The sequence below is a fragment of the Cyprinodon tularosa genome, unplaced genomic scaffold, assembly GCF_016077235.1.
Source record: "Cyprinodon tularosa strain WSP-4 unplaced genomic scaffold, ASM1607723v1 ctg379, whole genome shotgun sequence".
NCBI classification, from domain to species: domain Eukaryota; kingdom Metazoa; phylum Chordata; class Actinopteri; order Cyprinodontiformes; family Cyprinodontidae; genus Cyprinodon; species Cyprinodon tularosa.
The window spans coordinates 202,341-222,768 of record NW_024039095.1 but is presented as its reverse complement, the minus strand read 5'-3'; the positions used below and the strand labels follow the sequence as shown (position 1 = coordinate 222,768).

The 20,428-nt window shown below is 37.0% G+C and overlaps 2 protein-coding genes across 3 annotated transcripts; one reads left to right on the top strand and one right to left on the bottom strand.

Moving 5' to 3' along the window:
• Nucleotides 1–4,445: 4,445 nt before the first annotated feature.
• Nucleotides 4,446–15,412, bottom strand: LOC119791029. Of its 2 annotated transcripts, XM_038296842.1 has the most exons (7): nucleotides 14,584–15,412; nucleotides 8,149–8,258; nucleotides 6,016–6,561; nucleotides 5,772–5,927; nucleotides 5,476–5,687; nucleotides 5,048–5,373; nucleotides 4,446–4,966 (listed from the first exon to the last, which is right to left on the bottom strand). In XM_038296842.1, exons 2-7 carry the CDS (start codon nucleotides 8,157–8,159, stop codon nucleotides 4,748–4,750), a joined length of 1,470 nt encoding a protein of 489 aa, XP_038152770.1. In that variant the 5' UTR covers nucleotides 8,160–8,258; nucleotides 14,584–15,412; the 3' UTR covers nucleotides 4,446–4,747. The 2 variants fall into 2 exon arrangements, with proteins under 2 accessions (XP_038152770.1, XP_038152772.1); XM_038296844.1 differs by lacking the exons at nucleotides 8,149–8,258; nucleotides 14,584–15,412 and adding an exon at nucleotides 8,051–8,100.
• Nucleotides 14,602–20,057, top strand: LOC119791028 (G2/M phase-specific E3 ubiquitin-protein ligase-like). The gene is made up of 13 exons (XM_038296841.1): nucleotides 14,602–15,134; nucleotides 15,222–15,301; nucleotides 15,440–15,466; nucleotides 15,556–15,604; nucleotides 15,710–15,729; nucleotides 15,818–15,859; nucleotides 15,962–16,036; nucleotides 16,128–16,178; nucleotides 16,357–16,676; nucleotides 17,293–17,471; nucleotides 17,547–17,719; nucleotides 19,241–19,455; nucleotides 19,548–20,057. The coding sequence occupies exons 1-13, from the start codon at nucleotides 14,604–14,606 to the stop codon at nucleotides 19,802–19,804; spliced, it is 2,019 nt and encodes a 672-aa protein (XP_038152769.1). The 5' UTR covers nucleotides 14,602–14,603; the 3' UTR covers nucleotides 19,805–20,057.
• The last annotated feature ends 371 nt before the right edge of the window (nucleotides 20,058–20,428 follow it).

Here is a 20,428-nt window from a genome sequence, read left to right as displayed (position 1 = left end):
GACTTGAAGCATGCTGGCACTGTGGCTTGCTCCAGCGAGGTGTTAAAAATGTCCGTGAGGACACCAGCTAGCTGACCTGCACACTCCTTGAGCACCCGCCCAGGTATGTTGTCGGGACCTGGGGCCTTCCGCGGGTTGACCCTCCTCAGAGTCTTCCACACGTCGGCTGTGTCAAGGCAGAGAACCTCCTCTTCCTGATGTGGGACAGCCTTCACTGCTGGAGTGCGATTTAGTGCCTCAAACCTCCCAAAGAAGTTATTTAGTCCGTTTAGGAAGTCAGCATCAACTTCATCCACCGGGGCAGGGGGCGTGTTGTAGTCTGTGATCGCCCGTATGCCTTGCCACATGCTCCTGGTGTTGTTGGCGTCGTGGAACAGATGGAACAGATTAGAGGTAAAAAAAATAAATTAATAAATAAATACATGGCGCTGTTTAGCACCAGGATGAAATACTTCATTAAGCTGATAAGTAAATCACCTCTTCATAAATTTTTCTCTCATCATTTGAAATTTGCTATGCAAATGGGGCAAAACTTGAGAAACAGAGTGAAGGTTGGGTTTGAATAGCAGAAGAATTTACCCTTTAGTTGTTTATTGAAGGTTATATTATCACTAGTTGCATCTACTTTTTTGTTTACAGATGAATTCTCCAGAATGTTACAGCTTTATAGTTTATTTAAAGTTTCCAGCACAAAAGGTTAACCTAGAGATAGCTGGCATTCTTGAGTTGAGAGTTAGCCATTGTCTTGAGCATCTTAAGTTCAAGGCATTAGGTTGTATGAATAGTGGTGGGAGCTGTCTGCAGACTGTGCAATGTGTCCCTTTTCCCTTCCTGTTTTTATTGAGTTTCAAAAACAGGAAGTCAACCTTATACTTTAAAAGAAATAATTTAGATTCAATATCCTGAGCATATATATATATATATATATATATATATATATATATATATATATATATATATATATATATATATATATATATATATATATATATATATATATATATATATATATATATATATATATATATATTTTTTTTTTTTTTTTTTTTTTTTTTTTTCTTTTTCTTTTTTTTGTTGTTGCTACAGTAAGGACTAATGGAGCTATCCATAATGACATCATGCACCTCACTAAGGCTCCCCTCTTTATTATTTATATATGATTGCAAATTATACATCTGGTTTACAAAAGTGCAAGAGAAATGAGCAACAATACCTGGTTCATTTTTTTAGATATCTACACTGAACAAAAATATCAACGCAACACTATTGGTTTAGCTCAATTTTTTAATAGATAAACTCAAAGATCTAAATCTTTTCTCACATACAGTGGGGACTGGTTGGAAATGGACGGTTTCCTGCGTGATTCCTGTGTGATTCCCACGTGAATCACGTTGTATTTCCTGAGGCCAGTTTTTTTATTTCAAAAAGAACTGCAATGTACCCGGACAACCACCAGGTGGCGCTTGGGACCTCTGCCGTGCTGAGGGTGACGTTTGTGGGCCTGCAGTCAACTGAAAAGCAGGTTTATTGGGGATCTTGGTGTGATACTGTGCTATTTTATTTTGTTTTTGATTAAAATAAAGTTAATGAATTAATTTAACATAAGATTATGCAGTCAAGTGACTGCATAATCTTATTTTATGAAAATGGTTGCGTAGTTGTAGATACACCTCCGATCTTATCTGAGAACTGTTATTTCTATTTATCTGCATCGCTATTATTTAATGAAAAATAAAATTAATTAAGTTGGAGCCGGGGATACGGACTGTAGCGCAACCAGAGAAAGGCGACAGAGACAGTGCTGCGGCTGGTGATGTTGAAATTAAAATCATATCCAAAGTTGATTCCTCATTAAGATAAGCCAAAGTTATTCAAAAGGGTATGTAAGAAAATATATTTTCTCTAGTTTTGTAAAATATAAGTGCCGTTGAAAGCTTTGTTTTTGTGTGTTACTTTCTTGCCGTGCAATACGTGACACCCCTCCCAGTCTGGTCAAGTAGCAGACTGGGAGGTATGTCACGTGTTGCGAACTTATAGTGCAGTGGTTAAGCTGAGTGGTGTGTAGACTAACAGCTTGAGGGTTCAATCCCAACTGTGGCCGAGTTGCCTTAAATGTTTTTTTTTTTTTTTTTTTTTTATAAAGCATCTTAATGCACCTTTTTCCTTCCTGTTTGCACCTCCAGTAACTTCTATGCCAATATGTGACGAGTGAATTTCTCCGCTGTGAGATCAATAAAGCTCATCTAATCACATCTACTCCAATCTAAATAAATAAATAAATATACACATGTTCAATAAATAAATAAGCATTCAATTAATTACCCCCAATAAATGGTGAAATGATATGTTCTCATAATAAATCATTTATTTAAAAAATGCTGTTATGTTCCTTTTTTTTTAATTCCTTTTAAAATGCTTAACTATTTTTATTCTTTTATTTTCTTTCAAAAAATCACTAGATTTTAAAAACACTCATAGGTTTTGAAAGGTATTATATATATATAGAAACTAAAACGCTCGGATCTTTCTGTCATTTTGTGTGCGTGTGAAGCATCTGCAATGTTTTCGTTAAATATTCAAATAAATAAGATGGACTTTAAACTAGCAGACACGTTTGGATTTTTGCCATTTAATTTTTTTATTTAATTTTAAAAACGAAAGAAATGGAAATGGGGTTTGACGAAAACCAGAAATATGGTCTGCCTGCATTCATGAACAACTTATGTTTGTGAGACCCCCTACCCCTCAGGACCCCCGCCTAATCAGTGCAAAAAATAACGACAAATGGCTTTAGCAGGTTATTCAGAGTTGACGCGGTACTTTGCAGACAACTTACTCTCTTGTTCTCTGACAATAGAATTCAACCACCACCATTTACAGAGACCCCCTCCCCCTCACAGCTCAACTTTGTGGTTTCAACACTGCAGCGAAAGTTTCCTGATATGGGGAAGAGTGACTTGAAGGACTGCATTGATAAGATCAACGAATTTCTCCGTACAACACGCAAATCATCCCAACGACTCTCAATGTAAACCTGTTCAGTATTCATCACAATAAACACATTTTCTCTCATGCTCTTTTCCCACTTTGTGTTGTTTTAAAATCTAATCTGAAATATAGAAATAGAAATTATAGAAACAAAATGTTTCACAGCAGTTTTTTCAGGAACAGAATCAGGTTTATTGACATTGTCAGAGAAGGAGTTCACAAACTAGGGATTTTTTTATGGTACAATCGTGCAAGATGACACATATAAGGGTAAATAGAATTATAAAAATATCTAAACACTGTGGCAATATATAAGCAATATCTATACCGTATATCTATGGGGTTCCATTTGTATCAAAAATAAAAAGAAGTCATATGTGCAGATGTGTCGTTGCTATGTGTCGTTGGTCTATGTCGTTGGTCTATGTTGCATGTATATGTAGATGTTGCATATGTGTATGTTGCATATGCGTTCGCTGCATATGTCTACGTTGCACATGCGTTCGCTGCATATGTGGTTGATGTTGTTGGTCCATGCTGTTGGTTCATGTCGTTGGTCCTTGTCGTTGGTCCTTGTCGTTGGTCCGTGTGGCTATTGCCTGTTCTCTTCGCCATTAAAAAGTCTTGAAGTAGGACATGTATGATCAATTTTTTCACTAGATATTACAAAAATGTTGGTCTTTCAATATCAGTGGTTTCAATAAATACTTTTTTCAAAATGCTTAGATTTCTACCTCGTATTTTCTTTAGGCATTAGTCAGGGCAGCTAAGAAGGTCGAGGGATCCTGGCCCCCTGAAGGGAGCGCTATTTCCCATAGATCCGCGGCCGGATTTTATTGTATTTTTTAATCTGCGACACATCTTCATTTCATTTTAAGAATGATTTTCACCCTTTGTATGTTTTTTAACTCCTCTCTCTTATTTTCTTCAGCGCAGCTCACAGTTTTTAAGCAAATTCTGTAGTTTCCGGCATTCTTCTAAATCTGCAACTAGGTCACATCTTTTTGGGCCTTCTACTGCCTCTAGTGGCGTGGTGGTGGTAACACAACTAATGTAATTATATTACTAAGTCAAAATGCCACAAAGTCTTTATTGTTTATTATTAATTCTGGCATTAGAATAATAATATTAATAATAATAATAAGTCTGTGCAAATTGAAATTCCTTGGAATCTTCTTTAAAACCCCAGATATATATGTTCAGCGAGTACCGTTATCTGTACAGCCAAAATGAAAACTATAAAACTCATGTGCTCTTTACATAAATTGAGCAAAAAATATTCCTCCTCCAGTCAACAATTCACTTATTCTATTGAAAACTGTGATGTTGAGTATATTTTGTCCTCATCTCTCATTAAAGGCCTCAATAACAACAACTTTTATGAAGAACATGTTTTATATTGTGAACACAATCTGATTAACAAACATAATTGAAACATACTTTCATAAAGACCTTTGTTCAACAAAAAAAAGTGCCAAAAATGCAGTTTTAAGTTAACAAAAAAGTCAGACAACAAAAACATTTTACAATCTGATTATAACAGTTTTAACATAATTCTTTCATCAATACCTTTTTGTTCAACAAAAAAAGTGAAACATGTGTATTTGGTCTCTCTCTTGCTGAGATACACAATCCAAGACTGGTGATTGGCCAATCTCCAAATATATTAAAAACTGGCACAAGTAAGACACTGCAACACAATGTTATTGTTCCATGTTGTTAGTAAAAAGGAAAAATAAATAACAAGACATAAACAAAGTTAAAACAAATGTGGTAGTGTGTGACGTGCCAACTGTAAAGCCTCTAAACAAATGTCCATTCCAAAACAATCACTGTCCCTCAGAGGGTCAATTCTTTCCTGAAGGAGCATGTGCACCTGTGTTCTGACATCCTCTGGTGTATCTGGAACCACTACAGTGTCTTCTCTGTTGAGCGGGGTTGGCCCTTCCCAGTCAACCCCATAAAGATCATCATCAATCTGTAAAAGACAATAACAACATTTAATAATGAAATTTAATAGGAGCAACACATGAAATACATTAAGAATAAGAATCCAAACCTGCTCACATGAAGGGTCAGGTATAGAAGTGTTTGCTACTAATTGACCCCTAATCCACAATTGTTGTGGTGATCTGCCTTGTTCTGTGGACAGTGAATGCCTATCCCAAGCCATAGAAAATAGCTCTAAATGCTGGTTTATTCTTGGGAGCATTATAAAATGAATGCAAGCCAAATCCACTTCATTATCCGGATTAAAATCTGCAGTATCAGCCAGATATTGCAGCGCATAGCGGTAGTTCACAGTGACAACACACCAAACATCTCTCCACATCCTCTCAATTCTTTGATTATGGACACTGCGTCCTGTTATAAAACTTCTTCTTTCTATGAAGAGAGAGAACAAGAATGCATAATCTGGATTAATGTTCAGAGACATGATGCAGTGTTACAGCATAAATAAAACTGGCATAATAATAAAGAAAATACCTGCTCCTCTTTCTGGATGTTGCAGCATATAACGAGCAACTTCTACATTTTCTCCTCCTTTGTCGCTTCTTACTCTGATTGGCAAGCCAAACTTTTGCACAGCAGTAATGAAGGCTTTTAGAACTGTGGATGCTCGGTTGTTATTGCTGGCAGTGAGGAACATTATCTTTCGACTATATCCATCAATGCCACCATGAATCACAATTCTCCACCTTTATATTGAAAGATATCTTAGATAAAGACTTAATATAAAACTGTTATGAAAAATATAGTTACATTGTCCATGAAGAGCTTACCGTATCAATTTGTGATTTCCGTCAATGTGCCAAAGTGCAAGTGGTGATGGTACAGAGTAAACTCTTCTATGTATTACAGCAATACCAAGTCCACGACAAATGGTGCCCACAGGATCCACCACCCTCATGGTTTCCATAACTCTGGATCTCTGCACTCTGCAAAAGACATTGAAATTTTTATTTAATACACCTTCATTGGAAAAAATGGGTATGCAATCATTCACACATTCATTAAAACACTTACCTTATTCCCACACTATTTAGATACCCCAAAACCGTTTTTATTCCAGAGTCTGGACACTCCTGAATAAAATTCTGGACAAGTTTTTGCAGATCTTCATCACTAATGTTGCTGTAGCTCATTCTCACAGAGAGATTGCTCTCAGCCATTCTTCTTCGTATAGTGCTGTAGCTCACACCGAGCAGTTTTCCTATTTCACGAACAGTGAAATTGTACTCTAAAAGGAACTTCAGTTGCTCTTCCGAAATATCCCAAGATGGCCGTCCTCTTCCCCCAGATCTGATCAATGGAGGCATAAATCCACCTGTGTGGTTATTTTTTTCACCTACTAAGCACAGCACTCTCTGTATACTTTCCAAAATGTCATCAATGTTAATGAAGACTCCAGTCTGTTGAGCTCTTAATAAGATGCTGTAGATCTCTTCATAGCGTTGTTCAAGAAAATCCAAGTCAAATTGTGATGCATTGGCCTCAAAATTATCTGACAGTCGTTGGCACTGAGTGTATAAATAGTGCATCAGTTGATGGCTGCGCTGGTCGTCATCAGAACTAAGATGAGAAAGCATTGTTGTTCTTTATTTTTTATCATTCCACATAAATCAAGTATCATAGCAATGAAGAATGATTATTTAAAAAGTGGTATTAAAAGTATAAACAACTTATAAAAAGCAAGTAATGGAATATTTATCTCATACTGTGTCATATCTGATCATTTGTCAACCTTGAATCCAAATAAAACCAAAAATAAATTTTTGTACTTTCAAACACATTTGAATTTTAACATTGATTATCAATTGCACACAAGATAAAAAAAAAAAACAGAATATTGAAGACCCCTTGACAACGACTGTTAAATCAAACTGTGAATAAATTTAATTTAAGAATATTACACTCACTTATAGAGATGCATACAAATAAGTAGCATAACTTTCTTTTTTAAAGTTAGGGTCCCCGACTGGAACATGGTGAGCTAAATGGTAAATTTAACAATGCTTGGGGCAGACAATTTGCCCCATAAATTTTAAAAATGTAGATACTCTAATCATTTCAGGAATCATTTAAGCTATACTTAATAAATGCTCTAAAGTAAACTAAAGTGAAGTCTAATGTTGCATTTTTAATCTCTTTTGTAGATTTTCCTGTCTTCACTCAATTGGTTTTGCAATAACAGCATTCATAAGAGTACATTAGAGAAATTAGAGAACCACTATTCAATACATTACATTTACCCAGGAAGAACAAAAAACTAAGTTCTCTTACAAATCGTTGATAAATGTATCGTAGTCAAAATTAGTACAAATTATTACAAATTTCCAATTCCTCCTAAATATCAAAAAATACATTTTAAAATAATAAATACCACATAGCGTTCAAATGAGTTCTTGAGAGATTTAAGCTTAATGTTGAGAAATTTGTTCTTTGTACAACTCAATTGGAATTATCTTATCACTTGTTTTATGAAAAGAAGTATCAGACTTATGGGATCAACTTTGTAACTTTCTGTCTTCTAAAACAATAAATGTATTTTTTTTTCCTTACAAAACATTCATTTTGGATAATACATTAAAAATATATAGAATTTTTAGTTAACATCCTGATTATTTAAACCAAATATTCTATCCATAAATGTTTATATATGAAATGCTCCCTCTCATTCACTGCTCTATAAAGTCTTATTAAAAGATGTCTTTAAAAAATGAAGAATTAAACGCATTAAAATTGTATGAGTTAATGGAAAGTTTTTAATTATTAGCCCAATAACATGTTTCTTATTAATTTAACTATTTTATTGTAATATTTAATTACTTTTCTTTGTGTTATTTATATTTATTAATTCTTCTTTAATAATTTCAGTCTTTTATTGAGCCTTTATAACAAGATTGATTTCTAAACAGTAGGAGCAGTGATTTTTTTGTTTATGTTTTTGACATGTGAGTTTGTCATTGTCATTCTTGTAGTCAAACAGCATCGATTTACCTAACCACTCTCATGCTTCACCCAAATGACGGTACTTAGTCGATCTCAACTAATAGCTTACCTTTGCTCTTCAGACACCCATTAATGCATAATTTAAGTTTCTATTTGTTTTACCAGTATATCATAAAATAAATAAATAAATATTATGAATATAATTACCACGTTGCCATCTTGAAGCAGCACCAGTTTTTGTCGTAGTAGTAGTTTTCGTCTTCTTCTTGTACTTTTTAGTTGGTGTTTTAAAGCCACTTTCTGTGCATTATCTCCACCTATTGGTGAAATTGACATTCTAAGGCCCCTACTAACGAGTCATCCAAAGATTCATCACAAAACAATGAGTTTGATTTTGATTAGACTCTTCGTATATTTAATACACAAAAACACTATATATATATATATATATATATATATATATATATATATATATATATAAACAGCCCCCTGTTCACTTCCTGTTTGGATTAACTGAGTGTGCAGCTGTTGTCCTCTCTGACCACTTTCTAATAACCTTCAGGATTACTTTAACAGAGTTCTCCTCCCCCAAAAGAAGGTTACATTTTAGTAGATCTTTATCAGATAGTGCAGTTATACATTTTAAAGAATCTGCTTCACTTTCTCTCTCCTCTGTGTCGCTGAGCAGTGCTGCAGAGTGCAAAAGCTTAGCTTATTCCCCTTCACAGGTTGATGATTTTGTTGACGGGGTTGCTAGTTCTCTGCGTACTGCCTCAGACAACGCAGCTCCTTTCAAAATGAAAACCATTAAAAATAGAAAGCTTGCTCCTTAGTTTAATGCAGAGCTGCGTACTTTGAAGCAAAATGCTAGGAAACTGGAGAGAAAATATCGCTCGTCAGGCCTGCGGGAGTCCTTCCTAGTCTGGAAAAATGGTTTACTGCTGTATAAGAGGACCCTTTGTAAAGCGAAAGCAGCATACTTCTCCTCATTAATAGAGGAGAATAAGAATAATCCTAGATTTCTTTATAATACAGTTGCTAAACTCACCCAGAGCCATAGCTCTGTTGAACCGTCCATTCCACCTGCTCTTAGCAGCAATGATTTTATGGGATTCTTTATAAATAAGATTGATCTTATTAAAAATAAGATCATAAGCACTCCTCTATCCGCGATTGTACCTGAGGTAGTCATGGAATCTAAACCGGGTTTAGACGGCTTTGATCCAGTTGAACTTTCTGAATTAGCAAAATTATTGTCTTCATCTAAGCCTTCAACTTGTATGTTAGATCCAGTTCCAACCAGGTTATTTAAGGAGGTATTCCCTTTGATCTCCTCCTCCATTTTAGATGTGATTAATCTATCTCTGTTACAGGGATATGTACCTAAAGCTTTTAAGGTTGCTGTAATTAAAACTCTGCTTAAGAAACCGTCTCTTGACCCAGATGACTTGGTCAATTATAGACCTATATTGAATCTTCCTTTCTTATCCAAAATTCTTGAGAAAGTAGTTGCCAAACAAGTTTGCGATCACTTACACCATAATGAACTTTTTGAAGAGTTTCAGTCTGGCTTTAGAGCTCATCATAGCACTGAAACAGCTCTGGTGAGAGTCACTAATGATATTCTCATGGCCTCAGATAATGGACTTGTATCTGTGCTCGTCCTGTTGGATCTTAGTGCTGCATTTGATACAGTTGACCATAATATTCTTTTAGAAAGACTTGAATATTTTGTTGGAATTAAAGGAACAGCTCTAGACTGGTTTAAATCTTATCTATCTGATCGAATTCAGTTTGTTCATGTTAACGATAGATCTTCAACATGCTCAAAGGTTACCTGTGGAGAACCACAGGGATCAGTGCTAGGACCAATTCTCTTTACTTTGACAGCATGGGATTAATTTTCACTGTTATGCTGATGATACCCAGCTATATCTGTCTATAAATCCAGATGAAGCTAACCCATTACATAGATTACAGGCATGTCTGAAGACATAAAAACCTGGATGACTCTTAACTTTCTGCTTCTGAATGCAGACAAAACAGAAGTTATAGTCTTTGGACCAGAGTCTCTGAAAAAGAAGCTGATTAGTCAGTCACTTCATTTGGATGGGATTAAACTGATTTCAGATAATAAAGTAAAAAATCTTGGTGTTATTTTTGATCAGGACCTGTCATTTAAATCCCATATCAAAGAGGTTTCTAGAATTTCCTTCTTTCATCTGAGGAACATTGCAAAAATGAGAAATCTCCTGTCCAGGGGTGATGCTGAGAAACTAGTCCATGCATTTGTTACTTCAAGGCTGGACTATTGTAATTCTTTACTATCAGGAAGTCCACAAACTGTAGTTAAAAGCCTTCAGCTGATCCAAAATGCTGCAGCCAGAGTTCTGATGAAAATTAAAAAGAGAGATCATATCTCTCCTATCCTGGCTTCTCTTCATTGGCTTCCTGTTAAATCAAGAATAGAATTTAAAAAGATCCTTCTCACATATAAAGCCATAAATGCCCAAGCTCCATCTTATATCAGAGATCTGATTGTTCCTTATGTTCCTAACAGAGCACTTCGCTCTCAATCTGCAGGTTTACTAGTGGTTCCTAGAATTTCTAAAAGTAGAATGGGAGGCAGATCTTTTAGTTATCAGGCTCCTCTCCTGTGGAACCAACTACCAGTTTTAGTCAGTGAGGCAGACACCCTGTCTACTTTTAAGGCTAGGCTTAAAACTTTCCTTTTTGATAAAGCTTATAGTTAGAGTGGCTCAGGTTATCCTGCTATCTCTATAGTTATTCTGCTATAGGCTTAGACTCCTGGAGGACATAGGGACCCCCATTTCATCATTCTGCTTCATTCTCTCTCTGTTCTCCTATTCTGCAGAATCTGTTAGTTCAATCTCTAACGTTCTGCTCTCTCTGTTTTTTCTCAGAGTAGCTTTGCCTCGTCTGTTCCTGTTTGGCTGTGACGTCATCCTGGAAAGAAACATCAGCTGTGCTGCTTCCATCAACACCCTTGTTTATAGATGTTGGAGATCGGCCTGTTTCCAGTGTGGTCCTGTTTCTCTGACTGTGACTGGGTGGATGTGCTCTCTTCATCCTCTGGCATGGGAGCTGGCTCAGAGCTCGTCTGCCTGGCTGTGTGTTTCGTGGATGGGGCCGCCTTTTACACCTGTTTTTTGTGTCTCTGCTTCTGTCTCCTTGAAGCCTGGTTCTGCTGGAGGTTTCTTCCTGTTAAAAGGGAGTTTTTCCTCTCCACTGTTGCTACAAGCATGCTTAGTGTGAGGGATTGTATTTGAGTCAATGAGTCAATTGTATCAATTTGACTGTATGATCTGGGTGAACTGTAAAGTGCCTTGAGATGATATGTGTTGTGAATTTGGCGCTATATAAATAAACTGAATTGAATTGAATTTTTTTTCAGCTGATCAGATTTCATCAGGAGTATTATATAAATATACATACCCTGCAGCAATAATTAGATAGCCAATGGAGGAGATAAAAACCACGGATGTTAAGACTCAGAAGCTATTAACCATGCATGAAGGGTTCCACCCCAAATCCAGCACCCTGAGACTGTACATGAGCCGTAATGAAGAAGGCAGAGGACTAGTGAGTGTGAGAGCCACTGTCCTGGACGAGACATCCCAGATCCATAAATACATCAAGGACAAAGCCTCAACAGACGATGTGCTCAGCGAATCTCTCAGGCAATGGGGAACAGAGGAAAAAGGTGCTAGAGGTACAATCATGGGAGGACAAGCCCCTACATGGGATGTACCACCGACAAATAACTGAAGTGGCTGATATCAGGAAATCCTAACAATGGCTGGAGAAAGCTGGACTCAAGGACAGCACAGAGGCCCTCATCCTGGCCGCACAGGAACAGGCCCTAAACACCAGAGCAATAGAGGCTCAGATCTACCACACCAGACAAGACCCAAGGTGTAGGTTGTGCAAGGAGGCCTCTGAGACAGTCCAGCACATAACAGCAGGGTGCAAGATGCTGGCAGGGAAAGCGTACATTGAACGACATAACCAAGTTGCGGGCATAGTGTACAGGAACATCTGTGCAGAATATGGACTGGAAGCCCCTAGATAGAAGTGAGGAACACCCCCAAAGGTGGTGGAGAATAACTGAGCTAAGATCCTGTGGGACTTCCAGATCCAGATAGACAAGATGGTAATGGAGAACCAACCGGAAATTGTAGTGGTGGATAAAGAACAGAGGAAAGCCGTTGTAGTGGATGTAGCAATACCAAGTGACCACAACATCAGGAAAAAGGAGAAACTGGAGAAATACCAGGGCCTCAGAGAGGAACTGGAGAAGGCCTGGAATTTAAAGAACACAGTGGTGCCTGTGGCCATCAGGGCCCTCGGGGCAGTCACCCCCAAACTGGAGCAGTGGCTAAAACAGATCCAAGCAACAACATCAGACATCTCAGTCCAGAAATGTGCAGTACTTGGCACATCCAAGATACTGCGCAGAACCCTCAAGCTCCCAGGCCTCTGGTAGAGGACCCGAGCTCAGAGGGTGAAAGGCATGAGAAGGGTGTGCATATATAATAGTGATAAAAATTTAAAAGACATAATATATATTAATGTAGGATAGGGTATCTACTCTAACTCCATCCCTAATTTTATTATTATTATTATTATTATTAATATTATTATTATAAAAAGAAGAATAACATGTGTTTCATTTTATCCATATTCCAAATACATCTAAAAGGTTTTTTTTGGAAACCCTTATATGAAAAAAAAGAAAAAAAAGAAAAACCACACTGATTGGTTCTTGCGCCGTTTTTTTTTGTTATAACCAATCAATTTAGGACCACTAAGTCCTCTAATTCCAGGTCGAAGGTGAAATTTTGGCTCGAAATCTCATCATTAGCGCGGCAGTGTGCTGTAAGGTAAGGACGCACTTATGAGTATTTCTTCACACGAATATCGGAAAATGTTTCTTCTAAGTGTAGACGTTATCGTTATCATCATTATTAAATTCATAGTGTATGAGCTTAATGTAAGACATTTATGCGTGTAGTTGCATTTAAACTGTATGTAGCTTATTTAGAAAATAAGACAAAAAAGTTGAATGTGTTAACGTAAAATTAAAATACTATATATTAGTAAAATGGTACTCCTTTGAAAAATATAGAGTTGAATTAACGTTATGGGACAATGACTATATACAAGCATTATATGTAATGGGCATTCTGACTTATTTATTAATTTATTTGTAATTATGTTTCATTAGTTTAATTTAAAAAAAAGGAAAGTACTACAATTGCCTCGGTTTATACTTTGTTACGAAAGATTGTTAATTATGTCGCAGAGGAAGTATTTTATGGAAAATATCACGAGGGCCATGGGGGAGGGGGTTCGAGAGCTATCACGTTAACGTGATATTTTCTTGTATGAATTTGAGATGTATCTACATGTGACATAGGTGATAATCTAATGACGTTTATCAACGTTTATCACGTGCACACTATGTTTATCACGTTTATCACAAGCACACTAAGAAAAGCAGTATTGTGCTTTTCGTCCAAGATTAGTACAATACTTGAACAACAGAAGTTGTCCAAGTTTTCCTTTATGCTTAGTCAAAAACATGGAGAATTACTGATACTGCTTTGCATAGTAGTTTAACTATTAATTGTATGCACACTCTGAGCAGGTATGATATGTGTGTCATTGTAATGTTTAAATAATGGCTACACAAGTCCAGTTAATTAATTTTAAAAACAAGCATTAATCAATGTTATACTTGTCACAACTGCTATCTAACTGCAGTGCATGGAGGTAGTGTATGCGTCAACCCCTTAGTTAGTGAATAGTCTTGTCCTTAAACTATTTATGTCACGCATCTTGCTTGGAACGTTAGCTGGAGATCCGCTCCATCAAACAAAGGTGTATAGAGGATGGATGGATGGCATCCATCAGTTTTTAAAGTAGCAACCAAAATAAACAAAAGGCAAGACAGGGACAAAATACAAAACCAGATCCTGATAAAATTTATTTAAGATAACTATCTATAAGAGATATCTGTTACATTTAACAACAAATTTGAACATTTTAACAAGATAAATATCATGTTATAACCTGATAGTGCTTGAATTTTTTTCCCTCCATGATACCAATACCCATGGATAGTCTGGAATTTATGTGCTCATATAAGAATGATTTTACATCCAAAAATTCATTCTGAGCTTGACATGCTACAAAAGTGACATATGTATATTATATTCATTATGCTATAAAATATGTCTCCCTGTAAAAGTAGATGTTCTCTGCTAATTAGCCTTTTAATGTCTGTGACAGATTGCTAAAATGGCTGAACAAAGACAAGTGTGAGTAACCTATGTATAATCTGAAAAAATCTTTTTGAAGATTGTTGATAGAGTTTTAAGATGTGGTGTGTCATTTACTAAATTTACATTTGTTCTATTAACAGTCCTGAAGAAATGCAGGAATTACTGCGGCAAATGCACCGAACCACAACTCTGTTGCTTGAGAGAACTGTACAATTTCCATCTCCAGCACAAATTTCCAGCCCTGCACCTGAGAGAAGTTGCATCTCTTCTGTCCCTACTGTGTCTCTAACAACTATATCACAGATGTCGTCTGCACCACGTACAAGCAACCTACCTCTTCCATCTTGCAGCACCATGACAACTCCAAATTCTAATTTCCAACCTGCTACAAGTTCCCACTTCCAGTCTGTTCCACCTCGCCACAATTTCTATCAGCCCCGACATGACAATGTGCAGGCGCAGTTGTCGAGGTTGTTTCGGTCACAGCAAGGAGCATCAACCAGTGGTGGTCGAAAAAGGAAGCGGGAGACCCCATGGACTCATGCTTTCGTCTGTCTTCCTGAGGTCCAAACGACTGTCATGCCCACAGCTGAGGAGGCTCGCTACTACTCCGTTTGTGGTTTGGGACAAAAAAATGTGTGGTTCCCACACAACGAAGGAGACCATGCTTTTTTCTGTGAACATCTCCTCTCTGCCTTCCCCCCTCTTAGAGCTGCTGGTGGGTTTGTCCTCGCCCGTGGCAGCAGGGGAAAGGTATTGGAAGAGCTGCCAATACCACCAGAGGGATACAGCCTGAGCTATATTCGCTCAGGTTGTACAAGGGCTCCCTTATATGTTGTCCCTCTCCAACAAAGCCTTCCCTTGAGGCCCCCACCAGATGATGAGGTTAGCTTTTACCTTTTCAGAAATCTGCATGTGTGCTTTATGTTGTATGGACATTCCACCTATTATTTTTTGTTGCAATGTGTGTAGATCCAAAAAGTGATGGAAAAATGCATCATCTGCCAGTCATCAATACCACTGTGTGAATTGGCAAATCATATTGATGAGTGGTAATGACCGTTTATTTTTTTAAGAAATACATCTCATTAGATTGATCATAAGAGATAAATATGCTCCTTATGTATTAATTAAATATACATCGCTCATTAAAGTAACATTAAACTTTTCTCTTTTTCTTATTTACACAGTAAACAAGAAACATCAAGGAACAATGAGTAAGCCCCATGTCCTCATAAATACATTGAAAAAATTAACATAATACATTTTTCTTAAGTTAAAATAATCTATGTTTGTTTTTTCACAGAGAGGACATGGATGAGGAGTTAGCCATGGCTATACAACAGTCTTTACATGTAATTATTTCTTTGTCAAAAACATTATGACAAAGCACTGTTCTGTTAACCACAATACTTTTAAAAACATTTAATTCTTTTTTCTACCTTTCTACCTAACACCAGGAGATGACAACTGTGCAACAGTAAGTGTTTTATTGTGTTGACATTAGCAACAAACACAAGGGGAAAACATCTTTATGCAATCCAAGTTTTTTTTTTTTTTTTTTGCAGGCAGGATGGAACATCTTTGGGCGTAATGACACTTGTGATAAAGTAATATGTTCAACTGAAAGCCATTACTTCTTCAATTATTATTTTCCCTTGTTCTTTTTTTGAAGTATTTTAATACTTTTTTTATTACTTGCTGTTTGAAAGTGAGCAAAGCGAGGCCCAAGAACAGAATCCCACAATTGAGGTGGAAGCTGTTGTTGCACCTGAGCCCGTTCTAAGGTAATTTTTGTAATTTAAACAATATAATTTCTCTTAGTATTACAATTTCATTTTTCTCCTTCAAATTAATAATAACCTTTTGGTGTCACAGTGTTCAAAGCCACATCTGGGAGCAAGAGGACATAAATGATGGGATAATCAGGTGAGTTTTATTCACAATTGTATTTTTTTTTAAATATGAATATATCTGGCATTGCTTAAAGTATTTTTACCCGTCAAAAATAAGGATGTGTAAGAGCATCTGTTTACACTGTGAGATGAGTAATGTCTTGTCTATTCTCAAGAACTCAAAAAATACAGTTCTGTTTTTGTTTTTTCAGGTCTCCCGATTCTGATTTAAAGACTGTCCTGGAAGACCTACAAAAAGGTGTTCAGAGTGGTTCTGCGCCGATCCACAACTCTCTTAATGTGTGCAGAGAGTTCATAATGGAAGGTTCATTTAGAGCTTTTCGCCGTACACGCTTCAACCCCCTTCATCAACTGACAGTAACATTTGTAGATGTCGAGGGAGAAAACGAGGGGGCTGTAGATGATGGTGGTCCCAGCAGAGAGTTCTTGCGGCTCCTTGTAGCAGCGCTGCGAGACAGCCGATACTTTGAAGGGCCTGAGGACAGAAAAAATCTTTCCCTTGTATCCCGGGGTATGTAACCATGTATTGAAAAGACTAAATGTTTAAACATGTAGTTATTACATGAAACAGAAACCATTTGTAGTGGCGATTGTTTGTCAAACCAAACATCCAACAAAAAAAGTTCCAATAAGCCACTTAGAGACTGGGGTCAAGTATTTCAACGCAGGTAAAGAAGGTTCAGGATACAAACTTGTAACTTGTTCTTCATGATTTATTTTGACATCTTTGCAAAAAAACAAAAATTACAGAGTTCAAACTTCCTTTTGTTTTCTCTGCTACCTCCTTGCACTGGTAAAAACCATAGGCCCCTAACCCAAATGCCTGCTGGTCCTTTACCAGGCCCCTACATTTATAGAAAGTGGACCAACCCACATTACTTCCTGTTTATTAAAAAAATATCAATAAGAAAAAAAATAAAAACAAAAGATAAATAAAATAAACAATTATTAACTTACAAATAAGTTCTGTAAATAATAAAAAAATTAGAAATTTAAGAATAAACTAATAAAATTCAAATGGATAAAAAAAAATAATAAATAGCTCCAACACCATTATTTCCTTTCTTCAATGAGCATTACTTCTGTAATTGGAGGTTATTATTATTAACTTTGTCTTTATGTTGCAGGTCTACAGTTTGGGGATTATAAAATAATAGGGCAAATGCTATCCTTAGCCCTTCTCCAAGGAGGAGTACAGCCCTCTTTTTTCTCGACAAGACTGTATTCCCTGTTGTGTGGGCAACAAACAGGCCCAGTCTCTTTGGAAGAAGTTGGTGACTGGGAACTGCGCCAGCACCTTGAGAAAGTAGGTAGCACAATTATTTTTCTGGACATTTATTTTGTCAAACATGCTCTCATATTATTGTTATCATTGTCACAGATCAAAGCTGCAGAAAACTTGGAGGAAGCCCAGCAGGCTGTTGAGGAAGCCTCGCCATTACTGTGTCCCCTGGGTTGTGCAGGGTTTCTTCCTGACTTGGAGAGCCAGCATACTCTCGTAGAGCAGGCAGCAAGGGCCCATGTTGAAGGTCGCATTAAACCTGCACTGGACCAGTAAGTTAAATCATATTTACTGATTGTAGCAGGTACACTGTTAACAAAAAAAATGGCTCGGTCTTCAATATGATTTGCCAAGAGTTCACAGGTGTTATTTTGGAAGATGTTTACATTATATCCTCAGCTGCTGCTGACAGTGCATGTAATGCAAACAGTTACACTTATGCTAAGATCCAGACACAACACACAATTTTTTTGTGGCAATATCTGATCGTTTTAATCATGCTTCACTCTCTTAAACAACAACAATGTTTCAGTGGTTGTCAGATGAGAAAACAAGACATTGGATTTGTCTCAAAGACCTGATTTGTGTAAATGACATCACAACCCTGTTCCTCTATGCTCAGAATATAAACCCCTTGTTCAGAGACTATCTGCCATTAAAAGGACTTTTAGGAAATAGTCACAGGAAATCAAAAAAGACCTAAAGAAGGGGTCCCCAAACTACGGCCCGCGGGCCGGATCCGGCCCGCCTCCACATTTTGTCCGGCCGCTTGAACAATACCAGAGAGCATTATGATTTTTTTTTTCATATATTGTATTTTCTGGCTTATGTGTGGACTTTTTTTCAACCACCAGGGGGCTCTTTAGCAGGAAGAGTGTCCTGTAAACTGATGGTGTTTTGTTTTGCATGGCGCACTGCTCCCATCTGTTGGACTTTTAGGGAACTGCTTGACTTTTATGTTATCTAATCAGTACGGTTGTTCTTCAAAGCAATGCCTGTAAGTAGCCGCTTATACTTCAAAACGAGTCTTTATGTCAACATATGAGGAATTCAGATGTTAAAGTTACTTTCTCTCAATGGGATATATACTAGTCAGTCCCAGTGACTGTTTCACTCACGTTTTTTTTTCCCATGAGCTTTCTTGTTAAAAAATAAAACGAGAAACGCGAAAAAGTTTGGGGACCACTGACCTAAAGGGTTTCTCTTCAGTATACAGATTGTTTTACTCTGCCAGCCACATTTAGATGACCGATCAGTACCATGACTGAGTGTGTGACCTCCTGCATAAACTTCTGTGTGGATAGTTCTTTCTCCACTAGAAGAGTGAGATGCTTCCTGAATGCCACATCCTTAATTACCAATGACTTAAAGATAAGTCCAAAAAACAGAGCCTTTAGGGACAAGACACTTATTGTCTTTGGGTCACTTCCTGAATACTTACATTTCATATCACTGTTAATCTTTAATATCTGAGACCTGATCCTGTCAATTGTGATGTTGATTTTGGATTGCATGATCATTTTGCAGTGAATCAGGGGTATATTCATTTTGCAGTGAACAATGTAGCAGTTTATGCGGGGTTATCTGCCTGAAGTGCTGTTTAAATTAGGGTTGAACTGTATCGGGTTGACAACAAATGGATAAAGTTAAAGGGAAACCCTCTTATTGGTTTAACAATAAAAATAGTTAAATAAATTAATTCTAGTTGTTGTGTATTTCCCTTCGGCTGGACAGAGTCGTAACAAATGGCATTATACAATTTTTTCTTTTTTTGTTGTACTCTTCTCTGACAGGCTCGTAGAGGGACTGGATTGCCTGAAGGTGGCAGAGGCAATGAGGAACCATCCTGAGATCCTTCGCCCTATCTTTGTCTCTGGACACAACCAGCTCACCGTCCAGAACATGATTAGTCTTTTTGACACCGTCTTCTCCCCACCTGGCAGCAATGCCCGACGAGCTGAAAATCGGACACTAATGTTTTGGAGGGACTGGCTTATTGAAGTAGGCGGTATGTACGTTTGTAATGCACAAGATTACTAGGTAATATTTACAAAGGTTTGACAAAAGTAATAAACTGTTATATTGTTGTTTTTCCTTTAGATGGTTCACGGCCAATCAGCCTACAAAATATCCTGATTTTTGTGTCTGGAGTGGACCAAATTCCTCCACTGGGCTTCCCAGAGAGGCCTCAGATTGAGTTTCTTCATGCCCCACTTCAAAATGGATCCCGCCGGCGCTATCCTGAGGCCAACACATGCAGTGTTGTCATGAGACTTCCAATTCATGAAACATTTGAAGAGTTTCAGGAGTACATGGAGTCTGGAATTATTCAATCACCAACTTTTGGTTTTGTTTAATTGTCTTTTTTGGGGTTGTTTTCTGTTTTGCTATTAGCATTAGCAAGTTCAATGTGTTAGGAATACCGTTTTTTTTAAATATGTTAAAACTATGTTATAGTTCGTTAGATTGTAAAATGTTTTTGTTTGTACATTTTGGATCACTTCAAACTGCATTTTGGGCAGGTATTGATGAAAGAATTATGTTAAAACTGTTATAATCAGATTGTAAAATGTTTTTGTTGTCTGACTTTTTTGTTAACTTAAAACTGCATTTTTGGCACTTTTTTTTGTTGAACAAAGGTCTTTATGAAAGTATGTTTCAATTATGTTTGTTAATCAGATTGTGTTCACAATATAAAACATGTTCTTCATAAAAGTTGTTGTTATCGAGGCCTTTAATGAGAGATGAGGACAAAATATACTCAACATCACAGTTTTCAATAGAATAAGTGAATTGTTGACTGTTGACTCTAACCTTCTGCTCTCTCTGCTTTTCCTCAGAGTAGCTTTGCCTCGTCTGTTCCTGTTTGGCTGTGACGTCATCCTGGAAAGAAACATCAGCTGTGCTGCTTCCATCAACACCCTTGTTTATAGATGTTGGAGATCGGCCTGTTTTCCAGTGTGGTCCTGTTTCTCTGACTG

Bases quoted from the DNA above. Each gene is read 5' to 3' on its own strand.
- LOC119791029 (XM_038296842.1), bottom strand. The intron at 5,688-5,771 runs GTAAGCTCTTCA...TTCAATATAAAG, and splicing joins GGAAATCACAAATTGATACG to GTGGAGAATTGTGATTCATG. The intron at 4,967-5,047 runs GTTTGGATTCTT...TGTCTTTTACAG, and splicing joins CTGACCCTTCATGTGAGCAG to ATTGATGATGATCTTTATGG.
- LOC119791028 (XM_038296841.1), top strand. From the start codon at position 14,604: ATGACAACTCCAAATTCTAATTTCCAACCTGCTACAAGTTCCCACTTC. The intron at 15,467-15,555 runs GTAAGCCCCATG...GTTTTTTCACAG, and splicing joins GAAACATCAAGGAACAATGA to AGAGGACATGGATGAGGAGT. The intron at 15,730-15,817 runs GTAAGTGTTTTA...TTTTTTTTGCAG, and splicing joins GAGATGACAACTGTGCAACA to GCAGGATGGAACATCTTTGG.